At 33.0% G+C, this 25803-nt stretch overlaps 1 protein-coding gene across 7 annotated transcripts in view; it reads left to right on the plus strand.

The window, feature by feature from the left end:
• LOC124369091 (RIMS-binding protein 2) overlaps positions 1-25803 on the plus strand; it is a 351075-nt gene that overhangs the window by 76332 nt on the left and 248940 nt on the right. For all 7 annotated transcript variants that reach the window (XM_046826818.1, XM_046826820.1, XM_046826819.1 and 4 more), the window contains exons 6-8: positions 15185-15337; positions 15552-15747; positions 22356-22466. In XM_046826818.1, the coding sequence (XP_046682774.1) occupies positions 15188-15337; positions 15552-15747; positions 22356-22466 (457 nt within the window). In that variant the 5' untranslated portion in view covers positions 15185-15187. The remainder of the gene's footprint in view (positions 1-15184; positions 15338-15551; positions 15748-22355; positions 22467-25803) is intronic.

Here is a 25803-nt window from a genome sequence, read left to right on the forward strand (position 1 = left end):
AATCTACAGACCAATTCGTTATCGCGATATCATGCAGAAAACAGAAAGAAATACAGAAATGAAATTTTTCAATCTCCTCGAGTAATAGGCTTTGCTAGCGCCAAGCCAATAACGAAATGGAATTTTTATATATTTCGTACATTAAAAGTATATTATTATATTTAAATGTACTTCTTTGTTTGAAGGTTATTTTTGACGATGGAAGGATTGTGAAGGAAACAGGATTTTTCCGGACATTTGCCATCGTTCAGTGAAACAAGAAATCAGTAACACTACGTTTCGAGATCTGCAATCTGATCTCTTCTTCAGGTAAAGAACTAACCTAATACATAATTACAAACTAGGTTAAAAAAATAGGTTTGTAATTATGTATTAGGTTAGTTCTTTACCTGAAGAAGAGATCAGATTGCAGATCTCGAAACGTAGTGTTACTGATTTCTTGTTTCAATGAACGATATTTAAATGCACTTATATATAGTATATATGTATAATTATTATGTTATATATAATATTATATATATAACACACACACAAATATATATATATATATATATATATATATATATATATATATACATATATATATATTTTATTTTAATGATTTAAACAATTATTTCACTGGTTTAATAAATTATGTGCCGGTAAAACTAGGGCGTAAACCACAAGAAAGCACACTGAGTATATATGTATAACAATAAAGAAATAAATGTAACTTATCTTATTTATAATTTTCTTTAAAGAAAAATTACACAGTTAATTATTGGCATTAACAAAATAAAGGGTGAGGCAGACCACTCGTATATAATGTACACCGGCTGAACCGAAAAACCTACCTTCTTCGTTTTAATGAAAATCCCATATTTCGACCCCAAAGAATTCAGGAAAATAATTTTTTGACGTCCAAAAATACCCCAAAAAACACTTGGAGGGGAGCTATTTTTGTTAAAGATTTTCAAATATAACGGTGGTTCAGCCATGCTTAATTTTAATAAGCTCTCTATTTATTTGCCAATGACGTAGTGTAGCAGGTACAACGGTTATCGCAAGATAACCGGATCAAGCAACGTCGAGCGTGGCTGCTGCTTGGATGGGTGACCGCAGAGCGGCCCTGCCCTTGCAAGCAACTCGCCTGGCCGGCCTTTGGTGGTGGTCACCTTTAAGGGGGTTCGGTATGCCCTATCCTTCCCATGTTAATTTGGCCAATTTTATGTACCTTTTTCTCAGAAACCTTTAAAGCTATCATCATCAAACTTTAGGACACTACTATTTAGACCTTTGTTAACATTTAGAGCGGAACAAAGTTAAAAAAAGAAGTTTTTATTTAATTTGTAGTAAATAAAAAATTTATTAATTTTTTGTAAAATAATTTATAATTATAATTTTATTAGTAAAAGTTTAAAATAGATTTTTATAATGTCTTCCGCTCTAAATGTTAACAAAGGTCTAAATAGTAGTGTCCTAAAGTTTGATGATGATAGCTTTAAAGGTTTCTGAGAAAAAGGTACATAAAATTGGCCAAATTAACATGGGAAGGATAGGGCATACCGAACCCCCTTAAGCCGTTGGTCCCCAGGTTAATTGCTAGAGAGGGCTTCTTAGCTCTAACTTCGCCTGGTAAAATAAGACATCTTTACTTCACTTTACTTTTACTTTATTGATAGTTTTGAAAAAAAAAAATATTTCGCTTCTTGTATACAGGGTATACATCTTAATTCAATATGTCAAAGTTATAAGATTTCATAGTTTTTCTACTGTTACCTCGTTAAACATTTTAGCAATTCCAAATTTTCATCCAAGCTACTTTTTTATCAAAGAAGTACTCTTTCTAAAAACATGTTACAATTGTAACTTTTTAGCACATTTCCAATTTTTTTTAATAGTTTAAATTTAGGATGTTTCAAACTCATAAAATCTTAAAAATTCTAATGAAAAGTCATACCTTCTGACTTTTATTTAAACCTATAAATAGCTATAATATTAATATATTGCAAACAATAACATGCTTGAAAGTTGTTTGGCAGTGAATTTTGTTTTCAGTTCGTACATTGACAATTCGTTACCATCATAATTAAAACCTCATTTCCTTTTTCACTATTTAGTTAAAATTATATTTAATGATACATCTGATTATGGTTATTAAACCATAGTGAGTAGTATGTAAGTATTTCGAAATACGCAAATTATGATTTTACACATCACGCGTAACACTCACTATATAAGACCTCAAACGTTTTAAAATATTTACAGGACTTACAACTTTAAAGGAAGGTAGCTTCCCTTTCCCATAGGTTCCCGTTGAAATCTTTAAACTTTAGTATATCAGAAACACATGGTTTTTAAACCAGATATTTATACAAATTTTAATTATACGGTATAGACTGTTCTCGAGGGGTTTGCACTGTTTTCTGCTCTCAGTTCCAAGTTACACACTTTAGATTGGGGCGTAATAGTTTACATGTATGTTCAGTCCGAAAGTTCATCTTTTGCCAGTAACTTGATACATAGAAATTTTAGTTTTGTACAGCCAAAAGCGGGGTATTGATCTTATTCCAATGCTTATTTTTTACTCACTATATTCACTATTTTCTTTTTTCATGTAACGTAAACAAAAAATGTACCGAACTTATGTCTTAATTCATACTAAATATCTCAAATCGTAGTTGTTTTATTCTGTTATAAAATTTTAAAGAAACATAACAATCGAATGGAAAACTGTATGGTGAGTAATTTTTTAGTTTATTTCGTCACCTATATTTCTACTTCCTTTCCGTAGAATTCTCAACATTCGTTTTTTTTTTTATTTCGTTATATCTGTACGCGATGTTAGACTTATTCACAGTACGAATCGTCTTATCAATCTATATTTAGAATAAGTGTTGTAAATTATATAAACAAAAGAAATGCATTAAATTTTAATGCATCTACAAAATGTGTATACGAGAACAGTTTCACAAAATCTTTAAAATGTAATTATAATATGGCAAAACAGTTTATGTTTATGCTTAAATTCAACCTGCCGTATCTAATTTTGCATATCTACAGTTATGTTCTTTCACATGTGACGTTTTCTTTAGTAATCTTAGTTTTCTACGCTCTAATTTTTGGGACTTCTCGTACTTGCTCTATTATTCTATTTTTATAGATAACATTTTTATAATAGTTGCGTTCGATTTAAGGGGACACATCAAATTACTAAGTTAAATACTAAATATGTATGAGAAATAACACAACCTAGAGATATATGAGAAATTTATTACTAAGCAATTAATTTTGTGGTATTTATTTACATTAGCGTGACCATGGAAAATGGACTTTTTTCATGGGTTGGGGATTTATAGCCAAGTATTATTATCACAGGTGCATATGAACTGGGGGGAAAGTATATTATTGTATTATATTGATGCCTTTCGGACATTATTGCGTTAAGGAGCAGGGGCATCACGTGATCTGGGATTCGACTTTTGCAAGCTCGAGTTAATTTTTTTTTTCTAAAAGAGCAAGCAGTGCGCAGCGGGCAGGCATCGTTGACAGGATTAACGTATTCCATACTCGTCTTTACGAATTTCTTCCACGTGAGATACCGAACATCCAACACAAAGGTGTGCCATTACCACTACTAAACTAGGAGGTTAAGAATAGACGCGGAGGAACAACAGTAGTTCAAAATGGCGTCCCTTCTTTATTTGAGAAGGCGCGGAGTAATACCAAACTGTCAAATATGGATAGTGTTGCCAGAGGTACGATAATTAGCGTAAAGGTACGATAATTATTGTATTCATTGATTTTAAGCGCCGGTAAGATACACGATGGGTAGTTATTATCGTACCATGAAAGAATTTTGTCAAATTTATACAAGTAACAAACCAAAAGTTAATTATAACATAATTTATTATACGAACATAACATACTTTTTCATTAAATGTGTTTGGTACGATTATTTTATATGAAAGTATGATAATTTCTCGTTGTTGGTATGATAATCTGTTTTAAAAATCTGGCTATACTGAGTTTGAGCAGACTCGGAGTTATAGGAAACTGTCAAAAACGGAGTTTTCAGAGGATTTAAAAAAATCGTAGCTCCTTTGATTTTCGTTGCCGACAAATTTTTTCTTCAATATTGTTTTCAGGAAAAAAATGAACATACCTTTCCATGGTCACGTTAATGTAAATTGATACCAATTTTGTAAATATTATAAAAGTTGTAACTTTTAAAATCATTACATTTCTATATTTTTTGTTAAATGTTCTTGATTTGACTTATATATTCTTAAAACATCTATAAGTGTACATGATGTAGCTATGTTGTTTCCGTCATACAGCTATCTTAGATGCAAACTGTTAACAAAGAATTACTAATGTGATACGACGCAGCTAACCTTGTGGTAAACAAAAATAAAAACACGATTCGATATGAAGTAGGCAGGTGCCTTCGATCACACTATCCCTTGTTTTGGACCTCAGTCATCGTGCCCGAATAGTATTGGAAGTACTTTCTTCAATTTGTATAAGCTGATTTTAAGTTTCCATTTATGGTTCTTTTAAGATTTCTGGTTAACACTTAATTTGATAGCCAAGGTGGTTTGACTTCTGAAGGTTTACAAGGCGTTTGATCTACCAATTTTACTTGTAGATTCCAATGGGAAGAAGATCTCAATGTTGGTTTGCTGACTTACTCTGATCTAATCTTTAAAATCACATTTTTCCATCTTTGGCTATTCCATATTTGATACTCAATTTTCTACGCAGTGCCTGTATAATATTCTATAATGGAAACATTCCTAACAGATTTGCGCGATCTCCTAATTCTACCAACCTAACATCTGCAGTTAACATGACCTATATGGATATTTCTAATTTTTCATGTACAAGTACATTATGTAAGGTTGGTAACTTCAAATTTAAAGCAGCAAAAATAGTGAATGAATAGGTTTTGATTTTGGAAGAGATTACTTCTATTTCATGTCTCTAGATTCTAAACTTCTGTAATGGAGCCGTACTAATTCCATAGATTATAAAACTTTTTATCTCCCATTACATCAAAATGTCACAAGAATTCCAATTTCCAATTTATATTCCATCCATTTCTGTATATAACCATGCTAAACGAGTTATATAGTACAATACAACATTACTTATTCTTACATTTATAATTTTTAAGGTAGTAGGTAAAGCTTGAATAAAATATTATAAAGGAACTTTCACCTGTATTTATAAAAACAAATAATTCATTTGAATTGTAAATATGTCAAAATAAATGTAGTTAAATAGTTTTAATAAAACAAATGTCACTGTTCACTGGACAATATTTGTACCGTATAAAATAGACGGTGCACGTACGTCTGGTGGGAATATCACGTACACACGTGATAGAATATTCCTTGAAATTAATACATTCAACATTATCAGATACACCCGTAATGTAACTCAGTTAGAAGCAACGCCCGACCATTGACGTAACTCAACCACATGAACATGTTCAGCAACCATAAAATCCACAGTTCCTGATTACACACAGGCTTATTTTAGTTTAAAGAGGAAAACTAATTGAAAACTAATAATATTAAGCATTATTAGAAATATAAATTCGCAAAATTAATTTAATGAATTATTCATAAAGTTTTCATGTTTTACTAAATGTGTTTAAAGCTTCCTCCATTTTAATGTTTTTAGTTCTGACTATTAGTCACTAACTACCCATGCCCAACACGTCTCAACAAACGCAACAGAACCTACGATAGAATATTTGAACTACGTGGTTCATGTACATTATACTATTCAACTAATCCTCTCCAGTTGTGTAATTTTCTTTCTGAAAATTTCAATGTTAAAATCTGTTTTTGTTGTGTTTGGAGATGAGAAAGGTTATTTAATATGCTACGGATAGTTACTACAACGTATATGAGACTGGAATATGTCTGAAGATCAGAGAAAATTTTAGGACAAGTTTTACCCACACCATATTTAAGTGTAGTCCTGCCTTGCCAGTTATTATTACGAAATCTAGTGTTGGCAAAACATTATTTATGTATACAAAACATTAGACGTTTGCCATTTAAAATAACAGTATTTTCAAATTGATTTTAATTGTATGTTGTTTTTCTAACATCGATGTTTGTATTCAGGAACATCGATCGTTTACCCTCCCGTGTAGATAGAATTTATTATGGAGTTTTGCTATTTAGCCGAACCAATCCACACCGAAGCGCTATTAATACTTTTGTTTTGAAACAAATTAGCATTAATTGTGCTGACTAAATCAAGATGACAATGATTTTATTTTTCTCCTGGTTCCACTTTCCTCAACTCAATCTCCCCCTTCACTTTCTACCAACCCGTACCCTTCTATCACAGCAATGAATTCATTTCCTTTGTCAATTCGAATGTTAAACATTATTGCCAGATAATATTAATCTCAGTAGTTATCTCAGTTTCCTCCGAGAGATTCTTCTTCAATATTGGAGTCATTGTTACAGAAAAAGGATAGATTTTGTAACAAACCTGTACTAACACTATTGTCTTCAGAATATTAGCTTTAAAAAGAAGAAAAATAGCTAATATCAACTTTGTAACTATAAAATACAAGCACATTTGTTTTACTTCATATGTTTTGCTTATACTCATCGCCTGAACGTATTCATTCTACTGCACATTTTTTACGTTATCTTAATTTTCCTTTAAATTAGTCTTATTCAACTAATCATGCAACATAGAGTATTAAAAAATAGCTTTAAACGTTTATAAGTCATACCAAAGAAATTAAATGTTTGGATTTTTCTGCTTTTAAAATGTATTCTCATAAATAAACTGTACTTCTTTATTATTTAGTTGTTTATATCACTGAGCTTGAAAAATGTACACCTATTTTTCCCGTTTATACTAACAACGTTTTCCATTTCATATCGAATTTCTAGACATTTTGCTGTAATTAGCGGCCATCATCTAGTTGGCCATCTCGGCCCGCTTCAGACCAACACTCGTGTATGAAAGTCCTAAACATTATTCATAAATATGGATTTTACACTAAATCTTTAGAGCAGTGAATTAGTTTCCGATTAGGAAAAGTGTCTAATAACCCAGCGTAATAAGTTAATCTTTAAGTCAAGTGAAGTAAGAAGTAATCTTAAATAATCTGCAAGTTTCATAGGTAATTATTAATATTTCTATGATGCTGTTTTACGATAGACCGATTGTATACGATTCGGTTACCCCACACGAAGCGTGCCTGCGATTGTTACTATAAAACGTACTTTACGGATGAAATTCGCACACGTGTATGTAGCTGGCACAGAGAGTTTCGGAAATAATTATAACTTTATTGCAACTATGACCGACAAAGAAACCCGCCCCCACTACTCTAAGTAGCTAGGAACGCAATTCAACTAAGTTGGTGAGTCCGCGGCGCGCGCCGGAGGGTGTCTGCGGCTGACTGGAGTTTCCCTGCGACTGACTTTCGAAACAGAACCCACGCGCTCAGTTTTCTTTACAGCAGTACCATTAAAAATCATTGATTTACTCAATCATCGGACTTAATGATGACAGGAAAAGATTATAATATCTTGAGAAAAGACACGGAAGACTTTTTTATGGGATTGACAGCAGAACTAATACACAATGAAATAATCGACTATCCTGTTGTAAGCATTCATGGGTTGCTTAATGTCACATAAAATCATTTTTTAAGTGACGCTTAATTTGTTATTCCTTAATTAACAATAATAATTTTTAAACCGTCTTGATGCTAGTTTAAAAGTTACCGAAGATCTGCTAGAGAATCTTAAAGTAGGTTGCTATGAAAACGATACATTAAAAATTGCTATTGAGGCAGATAAATAAAACACGAAGCTTAATTTGAAGCGTCTCTTGATTTCGAGCAATAACTAGAAAACAATATAAATAATCCAAAATCGGAACTGTTGGAACTCCAGCACGGACTTTAGAAGATGAATTGCAAACCACTAAGTTCTATCGTACGATCAAGATGTTCATCACTACTGAATAGGAAGCTCGTCCAGTATTGTATGCGGATGGCATGACTCTTTGTTTCGGCTTGAACTTAGGAGCAATCCTTGAAATTCAGACTTTTATAAAATTGAACTCGGCCATTCAGTCATTCAATGACACCAATTTGATACATCAAACACATCAAAATCATATTTCATCAACTTAGTCTACATTCCTCAGACTCCGGCTTAGGTCCAGCAGTAGTGTGATGTGTGACATCTCGAAGAAGTAGCCTCCAGTAAATTCCTTGCAATTCACCTCGATCGAGAGTTGACATGGAATTACCACATTCAGAGCGAATTTTCTTTGTATTTATATTACATATTAATAATTTTGTAAACCCTTACGAAATCAGTTTATAGTTATTATTTTGAGATTTTTTAAATGCTGTACGATACTATACGTTCTGTGTGTAAATACTGATTTGAATTTATACTCATTAGACTTGTACTTATTTATAGATCAATTGAGCAAACTGAACCGACCTAGCCTCCATATTCACTACATTTGTTTAGAAGCCTATGAATGAAAGAAAAGAGTAGATGGATGCTTTCGTGAACCTTTCAAGATCGTAAAATATCTTAGAATCAGCATTCCTAGCTGGCCAAAACAGCAACACTCCTTTTGATTAATGTGCTAAATTGCCTGTATTGCCTCTAACCCTAGGATTACTCTGTTACGTATGATTCTAAATCAGTACTAGTACATTTTGTAACCGGTTACTGAAAGTATCAAGTATTGGTATAAACAACAAGAAATAGTAAGAACTAACCTCACTCTCGTAGTTGCTACGTAAAGCAAAAATTCAAATATATTTAGTGTTTTGAACAAAATTGAATTATTATATCTGTAGTGTCGTATATTTTATAATTTAAAATATATGTAAAGGCTGAATTTATAAATATTATTATGACTAATTTCAAAATTCCGACATAACTGATTTCCGTAATGTTTTTAGCCGAAAAATACTACTATACAATTAATTGATTGTTTTTAAATAAAATGCTCTTGGGGGATATCGGTCCCGTTCGCCTGCCCCTCACCCTGTCGATGCGCCCGTGTATCGTATAAATCCGAATTAATCGCAAAATGTGTTGCTAAGTGCCAATCTCGAGAACTCAGATTGGCTTGACCAATTCAGCTAATTCTTTAAGTAAAATATTCTTTAAAATCAGAGAAAAGTTTATATAAAGAGAAAGATGGGGAAAGTTACCTGAAATGGTAATATTGATGTTTAATAATCTAAATTTAACTGACTCTAAACAACTGTTGACGCTTTCTACTAACATTCGACAAAGTAACTAAAACACTTGTTCACGTCTAAATTTGGTAAAATAATATGTATACAGTGCTTGATCAGTAGTACAATGCATATAGCAAAGACAAAGTTAATATCTACCTTTTACTTCAGATTGCGCCAGTGACGAATTTAAAACATTGAATGCATTGTAAATACTATTTAAAATCTGTTATAAACCAACGCTAATAAAAAACCTATAGCTTATGAAGTACTCCAAACTCGTGGACTTCCCTAACATTGTGGTGTGTTATTTTTACAGTGGCTTAAGGGAATACTGTGAAATGAACAATAACATGCCTCCATTCTTCCTAACTAGACTACAGTCCGGAAACCAACAAGACTTTTATAACGCAAAACTTTATAAACTATTATTTTGAAATGTTCCATAATCTTAATAATGTTTTCCTTCTTATGCCGGAAATAGTTGGAGTTAGGTAGGGTTTCCCTCTAGACCATAGTAGGCTTTTCAGTCCTATGTATGTACAATGCAAACTCAACCGTGGTACTGGAAATATCTTGGACCACAAGTAGATTACAAGAGTAGACGCTTTTTCACCGAAGTAGATTTCCGAGAGTTTTTTTATAGGGACAATAAGGCACCGACCAAAACAACATCGTAAGTGAATTTAAACAGCTGGAAGTAGGCACCTTTAAACGAAGTAGGCCTCTAAGTCCTAAGTATGTATATGTTTTTTTATTTATCGAGACAAGGCAAACTCTATTGACCGGAAGTATATGACAAGGACTAGAATTAAACGCAGTTCAATCTTAATTAGGTTTCCGAAACGAATGTATTTGCATTTTGTTGATCGGGGCAACAAGGCAGACTCAGCTAAAGTGACGGAAATATAATAAATTCAAACCAGAAATTCTTCTACATGTGCATAACATTATATAAGAGTCACGTTAAACTCTTGAGGTAAAACAATGACTACTTAAATAATATGTACCTGATGTATGCCTATTTATGTTTAAAAAATGTCACAGGACTCCATCATATTACACCATGAGCGCTTTCACTAAGTAGTGAAAGGACTTCGATTTAGAAAACTGCGTGTGAAGCCATGAGTTCCAGCTAGTATATACGTGTATAATATACCGTGTTTTATATTAAAAAAAGAAGCACTCTACCAAAGGCCATTAGTACAGCTGTTTCTAGTCTACAGTCGCAGTTTACGTATAACCCAGTGACACCTGTCAAAACACATGATATTTTGTTGTTAAAGATCAGCTGGTTCAGCGTCTAGGTTCAGGTTATGTTTGAATGGCCAGAAGGCGATTGATTATACTGATAAGGCTATAGTATATTTATTGTTGTTGTGCCGGCTATTTCAAAGTGTTATTAGTTTGCGTATTGATAAGTAAAAAAAAAGGCAAGAAAGATAATCATAGTGAAACATCATGATACTGATATTTCACAAGTGATAATGAAATAAAGTAGGTAGTTAGATTCACAAATTACTTAATGTGTAACAACAATAAAACATTTAGTTGCAATTGATGATATTTCACAACTTAATTGGTAGTAAAGCAGACAAAATGGGTAGGATTCTGCACTCACTGTATAAGTTAATGTTAATATTGTTTGTATAATGTAGACTTATGTACATACACTAACATGTAAATATCTTGATTTATATATGATTTGTATAAATAGGTTTTAAAAATATAATTTTTCAGTCTATTTACTTTATTTTAACAACTGTCCAAAACTTCAGAGAATTTAGGATCAGTATGTGTGGTAAATCTTTATTTTAGCCACTTCACAAATTGTTGGATTTTTTAAAAAGAAAATTATTAAAATATAAATTAAAAACAAGTAAGTTTTGGAAAACTTGCCATTTTTTTAAAGTCTCTTTTAGAGGAATTAGTACTTGAACACATTGACAGTAATGTCTCCGGCAATGAGTGTGGGCTGAGGCATCAACTTTGGTGTCGCACTGCGCACATGGCAACAAAAGAAAGGTACCCTTGAGGTATTACCTTTCAGTAAAATATAAAATTCCAAAAGGCTGGTCACTACTACTTGAGAGCTAAAACTATTACAGACTCACCTAATCTTATTATTCTACGTAGCAGGAGGAGAATAGCCACTATACTTGAAATAGGTACACAAAGAGTTTAAATTCCAATTGTGAAATATACGAAAACTACAGAACATCTTTTCTGTCCTTTCTGACACAGAAATAGTAATCGTTATTGGCTGAGTTTTAGTGAAGCCTATCATTCGTTGGGATGGAAAAATTGATGATTGATCGAAAAAAATGATGCCCCTGGTCCTCTTCATCAATGTATTCATTTTTAGATAGATATTTAAACAAATTAAAACTTTGTGCAATTGATGGTTCATCAGCATCTAAAAATTCTTGAAATGAAAGTATACTATTTTAATAAATTGTTTGAAGTGGTTTTAGACATTTTAGGTATTGTGGCTAAGATACACGTTATCCATATGTTTTTATCTTCTATTCAGACCTGTAAATTTAGGCTTATTACTGTGTTTTTATGTTTTTGATAAATTCTTAAAGAGGACAGAATGAATATTATTTGTATAGTAAAAATTAAATATTCTAATGTGGATTTTGAGGATTAAACTAGCCTACCTGTAATGTTTATCAGACATCACATAGAATTTCGTGTACAATTTGCACAACTTCATTTATTTAATGCTCAATTAACTCAATTAACTTTATTGAGTAAGATTATTGATTTAATGAGTAAACTTAATACAAGATCACAATCTGAATAGATATATGTATATATTAAAAAATCACTATTGAATATATAAAGCATTGTGAGTAATTTATCAGAAGATGGTAAAGTAGTGGTTAGCACTGTTGATGTTCTCTCCAGGTCAAAAACTCCTCCAGGCTGTAGAATAATTTTCCCAGCAACCACTCAGTCAGTTTCTTCTTGAGCAAGTTTCGGCTGGTACTCTTGAGTGTTTCTGGCAGGTTGTTGAGAAATTTGGGTTTGACTTGTAGCATGCTATCTTCATAGTTTGTGGCATTTCTGTTTCAGTAGGCGTGCCTGTCTTGGTGTCTTGGCAGGTCTTGAATAGACACATACAGTATTATTTTCAGGATGTAGAGTGAGAGTGCAGTGAGAATACTTAAGTCTTTAAACGCTTTTCTAGAGCTGTCTCTTGTGCCCAGGCCGGATATTGCTCTTACAGCTTTCTTTTGTGGGATCAGTAAGGGCTTCATATATCTTGCTGTTGAGCCTCTCTGTAGCATAATGCCATACCGCAGGTGTAACTCAAAACAGTACATAGTATGAGGTTTTGCTATCTACTTGTGTGCTTATTATCTTAATCCTCTTTATAATAACAGTAGCTGTACTCAGTTTTTGACAGAGCTAGTTTAAATGCTCCTCCCAGGACAGGTTTTATATATGACGATTCCTAAGTGCTTCACTTTGCTGTGATATTGAGGAGCTCTAAAATTTTCTCTCTATTTATTTCCAGAGCAATCTGCTTTGTCTTAGATTCATTAAGAATGAGATAATTTACAAAAGAGTACTCAGCCCCTTCATTCAGTGCAATATATGAGGCAATTTCAAGGTCTTCTGTGCTTTTCTTACCAGAGAGCAGGGCCGTACTCAGCTTTGGCGGACTCCGGAAATGATATTCGGCCGGCCCCGTCATGCGTCACCATCACGCCCTCTGTTGACACGGTCCCTTGAAATTGACGTATGGCAGGGCCTTGTCTGGGCTCTCGAGAATAAGAGCCCGGGCACAGGTAAAAGTTTCTGAAATAACTGGTCTGATTACGGGCCTGCCTGTGAGCACTACTGTGTCATCTGCTTACAGAACATTGTAAGTATAGTCTTGGAGATATTGTGGTATGTCTTCGTAAAAAGCATAAGCAGAACCGGTCCAAGCACAGATCCTTGTGGAACTCCTCTTTGGATAGGAAGTCAGTATGACAACTGTGGTTGTCAATTTCTTCAGGGTATGCTCTACTTCTACTACCTGGCTTCTTCCATTGAGGTAGTCTTTGAACCATTTAGTCTCCATTCAATGGATTCCAAGGGCATTCAGTTTTCTAATTATTAAGTTATGGCTCAAGCAATCAAGAGGTTTACTGTAATGTATAGCAGTATGCCAACAATAGTGCCCCCAGCTTCTAGGTGGTCTATACTGTGCTCAATCCAGTCAATACGTAAGTGCTATTGTAGTTGATCTTCCTCTAATAAAGCCATGCTGTCCTGTTAGTAATCTATTCCACTTACGATGCTCCAACAGTCAATTAGGAGCAACCCTCTCTATTACTTTAGAGAAGGTTGACAGAATAACATTGGTTTGTAGTTTGAGGTCTTGTCACCCTTCTTGTGTTTAGCATATACCTTGTTACTTTTCTAACCAGATGGGAAGGTTCCTTGGGAGAAAGATTTGTTTATTATGTGGACCAGAATGGGGGAAAGTTCATTTTTGCAGTATTTCAGTAGTTTAGCTGATACTTCATCATTTCCTATCAAAGTACTATATTAGGTTTTAGAGAGTCAACAGTCTTTTGGACTTCTTTGAGAGTAGTTGGCAGTTGGAGTGACATGGTTTGGAGACTTATAATATCTTTCTTGTCTGAAGACCGTTGAGGTACCATATAATTTTGCTTAATGGTGTCATTAGCAATGTTGACTAAATATGTGTTCATGTGGTCAGCAATTACATTGGGGTCGTTTACCAATTTCCCTGTTCGTAGTTGCATGTTCGATGCCTATACCTTTTTGTTCTTCTCTCACTATATACAATGTCCCACAAAGCTTTACTCTTATTGTTCGGTAGTTGTATATGCTCTTCACTAGCCAGATGTCGAGGGCCCTGAGCTTTTGGTCATGATTCTTTTTCTTTTCTAAAGCGTATTTTGTCCTCATATCTGCCGGATTCATTTTATTTTTGTTATGCAGTTTGGAAAGCTTTTCATGACCATGGCTTCGGTGTCATTTACTAATTCTCCTTGAGTGCTGTGGCTCGCTTGAGATCTTTTATATGGGCATGTTTTGTTTAGTGCAGAGGCTATGATTTGGGAGTTGGTAAGTTTCCTCCATACTTCTCACTGAAGTCACCCTATCCCAATTGTGAGTTGATAGGTACTGTTTGAGGTTTTCAAGATTTCTCTTATTAAGATGTCTGCGATTAGAGGTCAGCATCTTTTTTGCCCCTGTTGGTATTCCAATATTGCTGTACTGTCCAGTATGGTCTGAGAGGCCTGTGTGAACAACCTCTACATCAATATTATCTGTGCTATGTTTTTGCAGACACAGTCTGTGGTCTTCAATGCTGGGGTTTTATATGTTATTCCCCAGTTCATCATTTTTATAGATAGTGACTCCTTTTAGATGACTGACTCTGCTAAAGCCACTTACTAGAGAGTATCCTGATACAAGGACTTACATTTCTTTGTCGTGAGTACATTTTCGTAACTGTCCTTATTCATCCCATGCTCTGTGAGGATAACGATGCCCGGTTTTCTAGTACCAATCTCATAGTTTATTCTATTCGTCATACTGTCAATGTTCTGATGTAAAACTGTTAATATCATATGTTTCTCTAGTTGTAAGTTTTAAAAAAACCCATGATTTATGGTGGTTTTTTGTTTTGTGGTTTTTGTCCGATTGTATTGATTGCTGCTGGTGGTGTGCTATAGTCATTTAGCCACATCCTGTCAGCTGAAATTTAAAATAGTGATATCTTTGCTTTTAGATAGAATTTAAAAATAAATAAATAAATAAAATTAATTATATAAAATACAACCCTAATAAGTGTTACAAAAAAGGTAAAATTTGTTTGGTGTTCACCACCAAAAGAAATGCAGCTCTTTTAAACCAAAAGTGTACTTTTTGTTGGCACTTAAAAATATATGTTCTGTTTGAAATTTTCAGCAAATGCGAGAAGCTTCAGACAAAAGAAAGGAGTTGGAACGTGAGCACACAGAAGCACTTACTCAGCTAAGAGAAAAACAAAATGAAATCCAACGTAAACTTGGAAACACCAATGACAAGACTAAAGCCTATGAGAGTATTGAGAGTTTACAGGTAATATTATTAACGGTTAAAATGCTGTTCGTTTCAGTTTTTAGATTATTACACAAAACTAATGCTAAATAAGCTTTAAGTGTAATCTATATTCTGGACACTTACTTACCATAACATTGTGTATCACTACGCACCATTACTGTTAAATGTAATAATTCAAAGTAGAATACAATTTTTTTAACTGTTGTAAGAGTTTATTTTTTCTGTCTACTAGTCTAAGATCCGAGAGCTTGAAAAGAAGGCTGAATTGCAGAACGTTAGACATGAGGAACTTATGTTGGAAATGGCAGCTATCAAGCGGACAGCCCAGAACAAGACGGAGAGAAGCAACAATTCAACAGCCGGGTGGAAGAAAAGTGGCCTTCACCAGGAGGCCCAAACCCCACCTGACTCTGTTCCTTCTACCCCAGGTATATTATTGTAATAAACATTATTAAAAAAAGCTAGCACACAGTTAAGGATATGTCTTATCAAGTTTTTTGCTCATTAATCACTAATATCTAATTCCTTTTTTTATAAAACAAAGAACTAAATGTTGACCTTGACTGTGACTTTTGTTTTCATATATAGAATTGAACAGTTAGTTCTAGTCCTTAGATCTTATTATTTCCTATGGCAGTATGTTGTCCAGCATTTCTTCTCATTCTTGGTGATGTCTGACACAGAACAAGCAACGTCTATCAATATTGCTCTCTAACGTCATCAACGTCTATCAATGTCTATTGTCTATTGTCAAGCAGTATTACAAGATTGCAACACTTGAGTATAGACTATGTCTAATCTGGCATATTTAATTAACTGTAAAAGGTAAAATACCAAGTTTCTTGTATGCATAGTAGCAGTCTATAAAAAACAAAGTTTATATAGACTGTCACAATGTATACAAGAGAGTTGTATACAAATTATACTTTTTCTTGCAGCTGTCTGAAGTTGAACTTTGCTGAACCAACATTCATTCTAAAGTTATAGGATCTCTGCTGGTTTTTGAGACTCTTGTCTGGTTGTGTAGACCTGTTTGGTTGTAACTTATCTTTGTCTACAGAAATTAAATCAAAACATTTATTCTGAATACATTTTTTTTAGGAATAAGTATGACCACATTTTATGATGTATTTGTTGAAATTTGTTGGTTAATTTAATTACGTCCTATTGGATAGAAAAAAAGAAGGATACTGTTAACTGTGATTATAGTATATTGCATTTGAAAGTATTGTAGTTTAAAGTTAAAGAATAACTAAAAGATTTCTGTAGACTATTTAAAGATGTACGAGGTAGGGCCAGAAAGTAAGTTCTGTTTCAATTTATCACCGCTGCAGCACTGCGATCGCAGTTCTGCACATGCACGGTAGATGCTCTGTATCAAAGAGAAATAAACCTGCACCATTGTGAGATTTCTGTCAGCCACCTACGCTTTGTTGTGCTTTTTTACAATGTTGGTGGTGATTGAAAATCCCACCGCTTGTAAAATCAGATCTGTGATTTGTTTTCTGATTGCTAGGAAAGTGAAACCAATTGAAATTTATCAGAAAATTTTCAAAGTTTACATACAAAATTGTGGTGAGTGATTCAATGGTGAGAAGATGGGTCCGACAGTTCAATGAAGGACGTAGTGAAGTGCACTATAAATAACAAAGTGGGCGTCCACCTTTGGTTACAGAAGAGCTGGTTCACGTGATTGATGACTAGATCCAGAAAAACCACAAGTTTACAATTAATGCTCTCGCTATGGAATTTCCTCAAATCTCACGATCATTAATTCATGAAATTGTTACCGAAAAACTGAAATTTCTTAAACTTTGCTCACGTTTAGAACCAAAGATTCTTACTGAGCAACACAAACAAAATGGATGGGTAGTGCACTTCAGTTTGTGACCCGTTATGATGAAGGCGGCAAAGAATTTCTGACACAGATAGTCTCAGGAGATGAAACTTGGATTTCTTATGACACCCCTGAAAGTAAGCGGCAATCAATGGAATGGAGACACACTCCATCTCTAGCAAAGGTTAAGGTGAAACAAATCTTGACACCTTGAAAACTGATGTGTACAGTGTTCTGGGACTGGAAAGGCATCTTACTCATTAATTTCTTACTGCGTGGTCAAACAATCAGAGCAGATGTTTATTGCGAGACACTTAGGAAATTGTGCCATGCAAGCGCCGAGGATTACTGCCAAAAGATGTTGTTTTTTCACAACAACGCACGACTACAGACTGCAAATGTGACGAAACACCTGCTACAAGGATTTGGCTGGGACGTGTTTGACCATCCTCCGTACAGCCCTGACCTCACTCCTAGCGACTTTCATCTGTTCTTACATCTCAAGTCGTTCCTTGGCAGTCAACACTTCAACAATGTCGAAGAGCTGACAGAAAATGTTTCCAACTGGTTGAAGACACAGGGGGAAAACTTCTATGAAGCAGGTATACAAAAACTTGTGCCACGCTATGACAAATGCCTGCAAAATTTTAGCGGTTATGTGGATAAGTAGTTGGAGTTGTAAAATTTTGTGCAATAAATAATTTTTCTGTATCTGTACACACTTTAATTGTACTCCCAAACGGAACTTTACTTTTTGGACCTACTTGTATCTCCAGACCAAAACCATGATAATCAGATTACCTCATTTGTCTCCAGTAACTTGGTGATTGCTCTGATAAATTTATATCTAGAAGTTTTAAATGTAAACCCCTAATTTTGAATAGCATAACAAACTTAAAGAATGGTGAAAACCATAGATCACTATCTTTTTCCCATACACAATAATATGTTGTTAAAATTCTATTTAAGTCTTTACACTTTCATTTTTGTTGTTGCAAAGTTACTGTTTGCTTGGAAACCGGTTTATTGGTCATTTGTGTTCTGAATCAATTAGGAATGCAATGGACGAAAGATATTAGAAAGATAAATATTAGAAAGTACACTGATGAGAATTTAATTTGCAAACAGTGACCCATTCCCTAGTTCGAACTACTGTTTAGTACAAACAAATCCCTTCTTTTTTCAATCTTGTCAGAACAAGTTATACTTTTAGAGTGGTTATTATCCAGTAGATCATTATTAACCAGTGGTATCATTATTGTGTGGTTACTGTTTCGTGAAATCTTTTTGTGTTTTATAGTTTTATTGATTTTGAATTGCTTTGTCTTTCTTACTTTTAAAAAATATTATCAAATTATTACTGTCTATGAGTAATAATGCCCCGTGGTACGATGATAAAGTAGGCATGATTTATTTAATGATTTTTTTTATTTTCGGGGCTTTAAATGTAAATTATCATGAGGCATAAAGGCAGTTTAATTTTGCACCTCCTGATGATATATCCGTAACAAGGAAATACTTAAGAATTTAAGTAAAAAAGTTTGGAGTATCTGGATCCATTTCAGATGCTCCACGCTCAGGTTGGTCTTCCCTTAGGCGAACACAAACAGTTTAAAATTGTAGCACAATTTATTGAAGATATGCAGCAGTCCACCAGATCAGTAGCAAAGTTTTGTAAGGTTTCCCAAGGGTCTGTGGTACGCTTACTAAAAAGAAATTCACACTTATAAAATTCAGCTTGTACATGAGTTAAATGACGATGATCCAGACCGTCGTCTACAATTCTGTTAGGAAATGGAAGCACTAATTTCTGCTTATCTATTATTTGTTTGAAACGTTATGTTCAGTGATGAATGCAGTTTTTTTATCAATGGCGCTGTTAACAAAGACAGCTGCAGGTAGTGGGACACAGGAAATCCCCATTTATTCCATGAATCCTGCACCCAATATCAAGAAAAAGTAAATGTGTGGGCCGGGATTTTTAACAATCTCATTTTAGGACCATTTTTTATTAATGGGAAACTTAAAGGAGAACTATATTTGCAAATGTTACAAGAATTAATTTTCCCCGCAATAACTACTGTTATTAGGGAAAATGAACATGAATTTGATGAAGACATCGTTCACTTCCAGCAGAATGGTTTCCCAGCATATTTTCACTGTTCTGTACGACATTTCCTGGGAACTCAACTACGTGGTCAGTGATTGGTAGGTGTGATCTAATACAATGGCCTGCGAGGAGTCCGGATCTTACACCCATGGACTTTTTTCTGTGGAGTCACATTAGATCCATAATTTACAAAACACCAGTAGAAAATGTTGAAATTTAAGAAACAGGATTGTTGAAGCCTGCAACCAAACACTACTCAAAACTTTAAAAACATAAGTGAAGAAGTCACCATATGCTTATTTCACTGTCAAATATTAGGAGGACTTTATTTTGAACATTTGATTTAACTGGGCAACATGGTGAGTTAAATATATGAGTGCAATAATATTGTTCTGGTATCTCTGGCTATTATTTTGGATGGGAAATAAATAGCGATCTCTATTTTCCACAATTCTTACAATTTTTTTATGCTCTTCAAAATGTGGGTCACTTGCAAGAGGTTTACATCTACAATTTTTTAGTTGCTCCCAAAATCCTGCATTTTTTGGGGGACACAACAAATTTTCAAAATCATCAAATGAAACTTCCTTTCCACATTGCAATACTGCCCAAAGTATATCCCCTTATATAGACTTAGAGGGCAAAATAGAGGGGGTCTGACATTTTATTCACCCAGCATAAATTATAGAGTGGTCAATTAATGGTGTTTTTTCTATGTTTGTAGATATGTTGGTAACTCATTTTAATTATTATTGTCCATTGATTAGTGTCAAATTAAGTTGTAAACCAGGTGATCACTTAACAAGAAGTCAGTTTACTCCCAAACTCCGGTTGATGCGCACTTTCTTGCTCGCCTTATATGATAAGTGGAAATTAAGTTCAGACCAACTTGACAAGAAATAAATACATGCAGTTTAAAAAAAATTGTACTACAAAGCTAATCAGTGAAGCTAAAATAAGTCTCAATGATAAATTGATTCAAAATGCAAAAAATAAATGTAGAAAGGCTTGGGAAATTGTTAAAAAAGAATCAGGGCATATTGAACACACAATAAAAAAATTCTCTCTCTGCAGATGTATTGAACAATTATTTTACAAATACACAAATTAACACAGTAAACTACATGTCAAATAATGTTAATTGGGCGGATCTGTTGAGGAATTTTCCCCCCCCCTGAAATATGTAAAAATGACTTCAGGTGGAAATCAATTGACAAAAAAACTGTTAAAGATGTAGTTAACAAGATGAGCAACTCTCGAAGTGAGGATGTATTTGGTTTATCCAATTATGTAATCAAAGGTATAATAGATGTAATATTAGTTCCACTTACTTATCTTGTAAACCGCATGTTTTTCTTGAAGGTAGTTTTCCTCAGTGTTTAAAATTTGCCAAAGGTGACACCTATTTTTAAGAAAGGTGACAGAAATAACCCTGAGAACTATCGTCCAATTGCAATTGTCCCCATATTAAGTAAAGTAATTGAATCCTGCATTTTGAAGCAACTGTATGATTATTTTGTATCTAACAATTTGCTATATCCCCTTCAGTTTGGTTTTAGACCTCATCACTCCACTAATATGGCCGTTGAGTCTGTTTATTGACATTATTCTCAAGGGCTTTGAAAAAAAAAAAAAAACTTGTTACTGGGCTGTAGTTTAATTGATTTGAGCAAAGCATTTGATTTAGTGTCACATTCAGTGTTGTGTAAAAAGTTAGAATTTTACGGTATTAGGAATAAAGAATTGCAACTACTTGAAAGTTACCTTAGCTATAGAAAACAATTTGTATGTGTAAATAACTGTTTCTTCTGATGTGTTAAATGTAAGTACAGGGGTACCTCAAGGCTCAGTCCTTGGACCCTTTTTATTCTTAGTGTTTACAAATGATTTTAGTTATAATGTACCTTCAACATCAGTGCTATAACGCTGATGACACAACATTGATATGCTCTGATGTTAGTGTTTCACAAGTTAATTCTCAACTCACCAATTCATTTGAAACTAGCGAAAATGTGGTATTCTGCCAATAATCTGGTTATAAACGATAGTAAGACTGAGAGTATAACTTTTTTCATTGAAAAATAATTTAGACACAATTAATGACAACTTTTTAAAATCGGTTTAAACTACTTGGTATTTCCCTAGACAGTACACTCTGCTGGGATGAACATGTCGATGGCCTTTGTAAGAAATTGTCAAGAGTGTTATTCTTACTAAGGAAACTAAAGTATTGTGTGAGCCCGGATGTTTTATTGATGGCCTATTTTGGTCTCTTTCACAGCCATTTAAGTTACGGTGTACGCCTCTGGGGTAATTCTAGTGCTGCAAAAAAATCCTTTACATGGCAAAAGAAAGGCAGTAAGGGTATTGGCTGGGTTATCTAATCGAGAATCCTGCAGAGCAAGTTTTGTAAATATAAAATCATGACACTTACCAAACTTGTATATTTTATAGCAATTTTAATATTTGTTAAAGTAAATATAAATAATTTTAATACTCACAGTTTAGTGCATAATTATCAAACAAGAAACAAACAAGACCTGGTTGCACCAAATATTAGATTAAGTAAAACAATGAAAAGTTACCAATACCAACAGTTGAGATTCTTTAATAAGTTACCTGTTTCAATTAGATTGTTGCCAAATAATGAGTTTTACAAAGCTGTATCTAAGTGGCTTTAAGTGTAATGTGTTTTTATACAATTGAAGAGTATATGTCTTGTGAAAATTTTATATCTTAGTTAACCTTTTTTAAATTGTTAACATTTGATCTAGTACATAATATAGGTTTAGGAAATCTTAGACTTACTCTGACGAAGCCTATTGTAATTTGTAAAAATTATTTAATGGCTAATAAAGATCTTGATTCTTGATTCTTGATTCTTAACCACTCCTTGTTAATTTTGGACCTAGATAAATGATACTTTATGGAAACTTAAGTCTTCTTGTCTATATTGTGGATTCCGTGAATGTAGCAATTTTAAGGATTCTGATTCATTATCATATTTTTCTTTCAGTGAATCATAATAATGGTAGTTAATAATCGTTTTGTTTGTACTATATTGGATTGTATCTGTCACGGTGTTTTAGAGTTAAACTGTGTGGACCAGTCTACACCAATAACTTCAAGTGGTCTGGACAGTTACCTGGAGCAACAGCAACAACGCACCACCTCCATAAAACTCAGGAGCCAAACTTCCGGTGAGTAAGCCTACTCATAAATATAATGTGTCACCAAATTAGATAATCATATGGAGTTTAACAAACAATCTGCATTAATATTCCTGAAGTAATGATTTGTTCAATTTTAGTTAAATGTAATAATGTATCAATTCAAAAATAATATTATTTGCATAGTATCTCAATCTTTAAACCACAACGTACCTCTTTAAGTTGTTGATTTTTGATAGTTTCTACTTGAAAAAGGATTTCTTCATGGTATTTATTTTCTTATATTCAAACTAATTATTTAGTATAAATCTTAAAAATCTAACTGGGCATATTGTATGGCTTCATGAGGAATCCAAATTAAACATTTTATTTTAGTGTATTGTTAAATATCTTTTCTCTCTATGAACACTTATGAGCTTTAAGTTATAGTGGTAGATTAGACTTCCATGGGCTCCTAGGTTCCAATATATTCTGTGGCTACTCTTCAGAATTTTTTTTACAATGCCTACGTTTAACTTTGAGTATAGTATGTTTTTATGATTCAAGGGAATTAAAAAATAGACTAATCTAATTTGTTGTGTATTTTAATATCTCCCAATGCAGTGGAAATATATAATATTTTTGAAAAACAAATAATTGTTTAGCTTCTAGATATCATTGGCTTATCAGGCCTATTGGTTAATCTACCACTGTTGCTTTAAAATGTATAAAAATTGTTTGATTCCTCACATATAGTCATCACAAATTTTCATTAATGATTTTTTATTGTTCATGTTTCATCAATAAAAGTGTGTTTATTAATATTAAAACTGATCTGTTTTAGATTTTGAGAGTACAACTTATTAATTTTGTTTAAATATGCACCATACACAGATTTGAGTATGTAAATACAACAATATATTGGTTTTATATGAGGCTATGAAGCTAATTAAGGTTGCAATGTGCATTAAAAAAAATCATACTTTGTATGATAGTGGGTAAAAAATATAATAATATCTTTGAAAAGCAATACATTTTATAGATTGAAGAATTTGATTGAAATTCAATACTTGAAACATCATACATTGTAAAATTGGTTTAAGGTTATTGAAATCAATCGAGTTTTATATGTAAACTTTTGAGTTTTCAGGTAAAAACCCAAGACATATCACACATTAGTTGCTTGAACGTTGCGTATTGAATTCGTCACCATAGATAAAGTTGGTGAATTAAGCTTCAAAATTTTTAAAATTGTGTAGTAAAAGTTCCTGAATAGCTAACTGTGCAGTGAATATAAGCACAATACGAAATATCTTAACTGTTTTTAATATCATTCTGTGTGGTGTGCTTTAATTAGCTTAGAATAAAATACTAATGTTATTAAAATCAATCTACTATTTAGAAGTTCAATAAAGTTTTCATCAGTCAGGATGAAGGATTCAGTTTGTTGTAGTTACATTTAAATTTATGCATTTAACTTTTAATACATTTTTTACAGTATTTATATTAGTTAAAAACATTGCTAAAGCTATCATAAGCCAAAAGAAGTCTAAACAGATAAGTACTCATAATTACAATGTTATTTGAATCTGAGGACTCTCATATTCATCTGGCAGCTAGATAAACGGCACCTGCTGCATGGTTGGAGAGTCAGGTTGGAGAGTCAGGTTGGAGACTTTAAACAGTGCTTCACACTTGAATGGTGCCAGCGGCTTTCTCTGACTAGACCAGATGCTAGTCTCATCTCTTGCAGCAAGATAATGTGCTGCACATTACCCAAACATAAAAATATGGTTTGTTTCAAAATGGACCAATTCACAAACCCAGTGCTGATGCTTTATACAATTCTTGATTTCTATGTATACTGTCAAAATTTGTATTTAGCCAAAAAAAGTGTTGTTTCATTTAATTTCTGGTAAATTACGATGAATAATTTCAACCCAAAGTTTTTCTTTTTTACAAGATAGACTCACTGATCCTATCTCTTATAATATCTTTACAAAATAATGACTATTTCCAAATTATCTAAATTCATTTGTTAATAGCTATTTAACACAGAAACAGTAAAAGACCAATTTAATACAATACTGGGTGTCTATACTGGGTAATTGAGTAAAGCTATTTTCTTGCTGGGACTAAGATGGTGCTGGTGCCATTTACCCAGCTGCCAGGCAAGTGTGAAATAGTCTTATTGCCATGTAACTATCATATTCCAGAGTAATCACTTTCATTATATTCAATGCCATTTTGTCCAACTGGGGTAGTGAAAAGCCAGTAGATCTTGGTGCACTCCACCTCGCAAAGTCCAAGTTCCTTGCAAAGTTAGTGCATGCCAAGTGCATGAAATAAATATTAGCACTCTTATTCACATTATGTTTAAAGAGAGGATTAGATTTTATGGCTGTGTTTGGTGAGAGAATGTTTCTGAGTATAGAGCCAGTGGCAGATTGAAATTGGCAACACTATATTGTACACCAGTTGAAAACACAAACCCAGCAGATGATGGTTTTATTCCAATTCCAACAATTTGTCGAGAGATAGTGGTTTTGAATAAGATAACTCACCATTAATTTCTCTATTAACTAATAATGAATGTTTTGAAAATAACTTGTAGGGTACACCATTATAGAAATTTCCATGTTGTCTTTGTGAAGATAAATAAGTTAACCTCAAAATGTAGTTTGCTACATTTCATAACCTAAGAAGAAATATAGCAACTTTAAAATTTGTAATGTTTAGTTCATATTGTTCCTTTTTTTAAATTATATATTCTTGGGTGTTCACTAAATTTTACACTGATGTAATTTTAATATATATATATATATATATATATATATATATATATATATATATACACCCAAAGTTTCATTTTCCTTTTTGCAACATTGTTTAAATGTTCCTGAGTTGTGAAAGACTGAGAAAACCCTGGATGGATCTTACAGACTCTGGTTTTTGCTACTACAGGTTTGGTTTTGGCTCATTTAAAAGTATTAAGGGTGGTAAATTATTTAAAAATGAGTTTTTCCAAGCAAAGAAAGATCAGTTACAAATCAGCTTAGTTATTTGTTTTTATCTTTGATGTTGACATCAAATAATTAGTTCCGTTGTTCAGACAATATGCAAAACTGAACAGTTTGTGTTTTACATTTCTTAAATTTTAACTTGTAAGTAACATAAACTACAACACTTGTTTTCATAAATTACAAGACACTGTCTTCTTTCTGGTTCAAAAATGTTTTTCAAAGTTATTAGTTACTATAGAAATATAATTATGCCTTATAAACTTTTAAAAATATACAGTGTGATTCTTACTATATACTTTTTGTAACCAACTATGTAAAAAAAATTTGGCTATTTTGTAAAAAACTTAGAACAAACTAGTTTGATT

The sequence above is a fragment of the Homalodisca vitripennis genome, chromosome X (genome assembly GCF_021130785.1).
Source record: "Homalodisca vitripennis isolate AUS2020 chromosome X, UT_GWSS_2.1, whole genome shotgun sequence".
Taxonomy (NCBI): Eukaryota; Metazoa; Arthropoda; class Insecta; order Hemiptera; family Cicadellidae; genus Homalodisca; species Homalodisca vitripennis.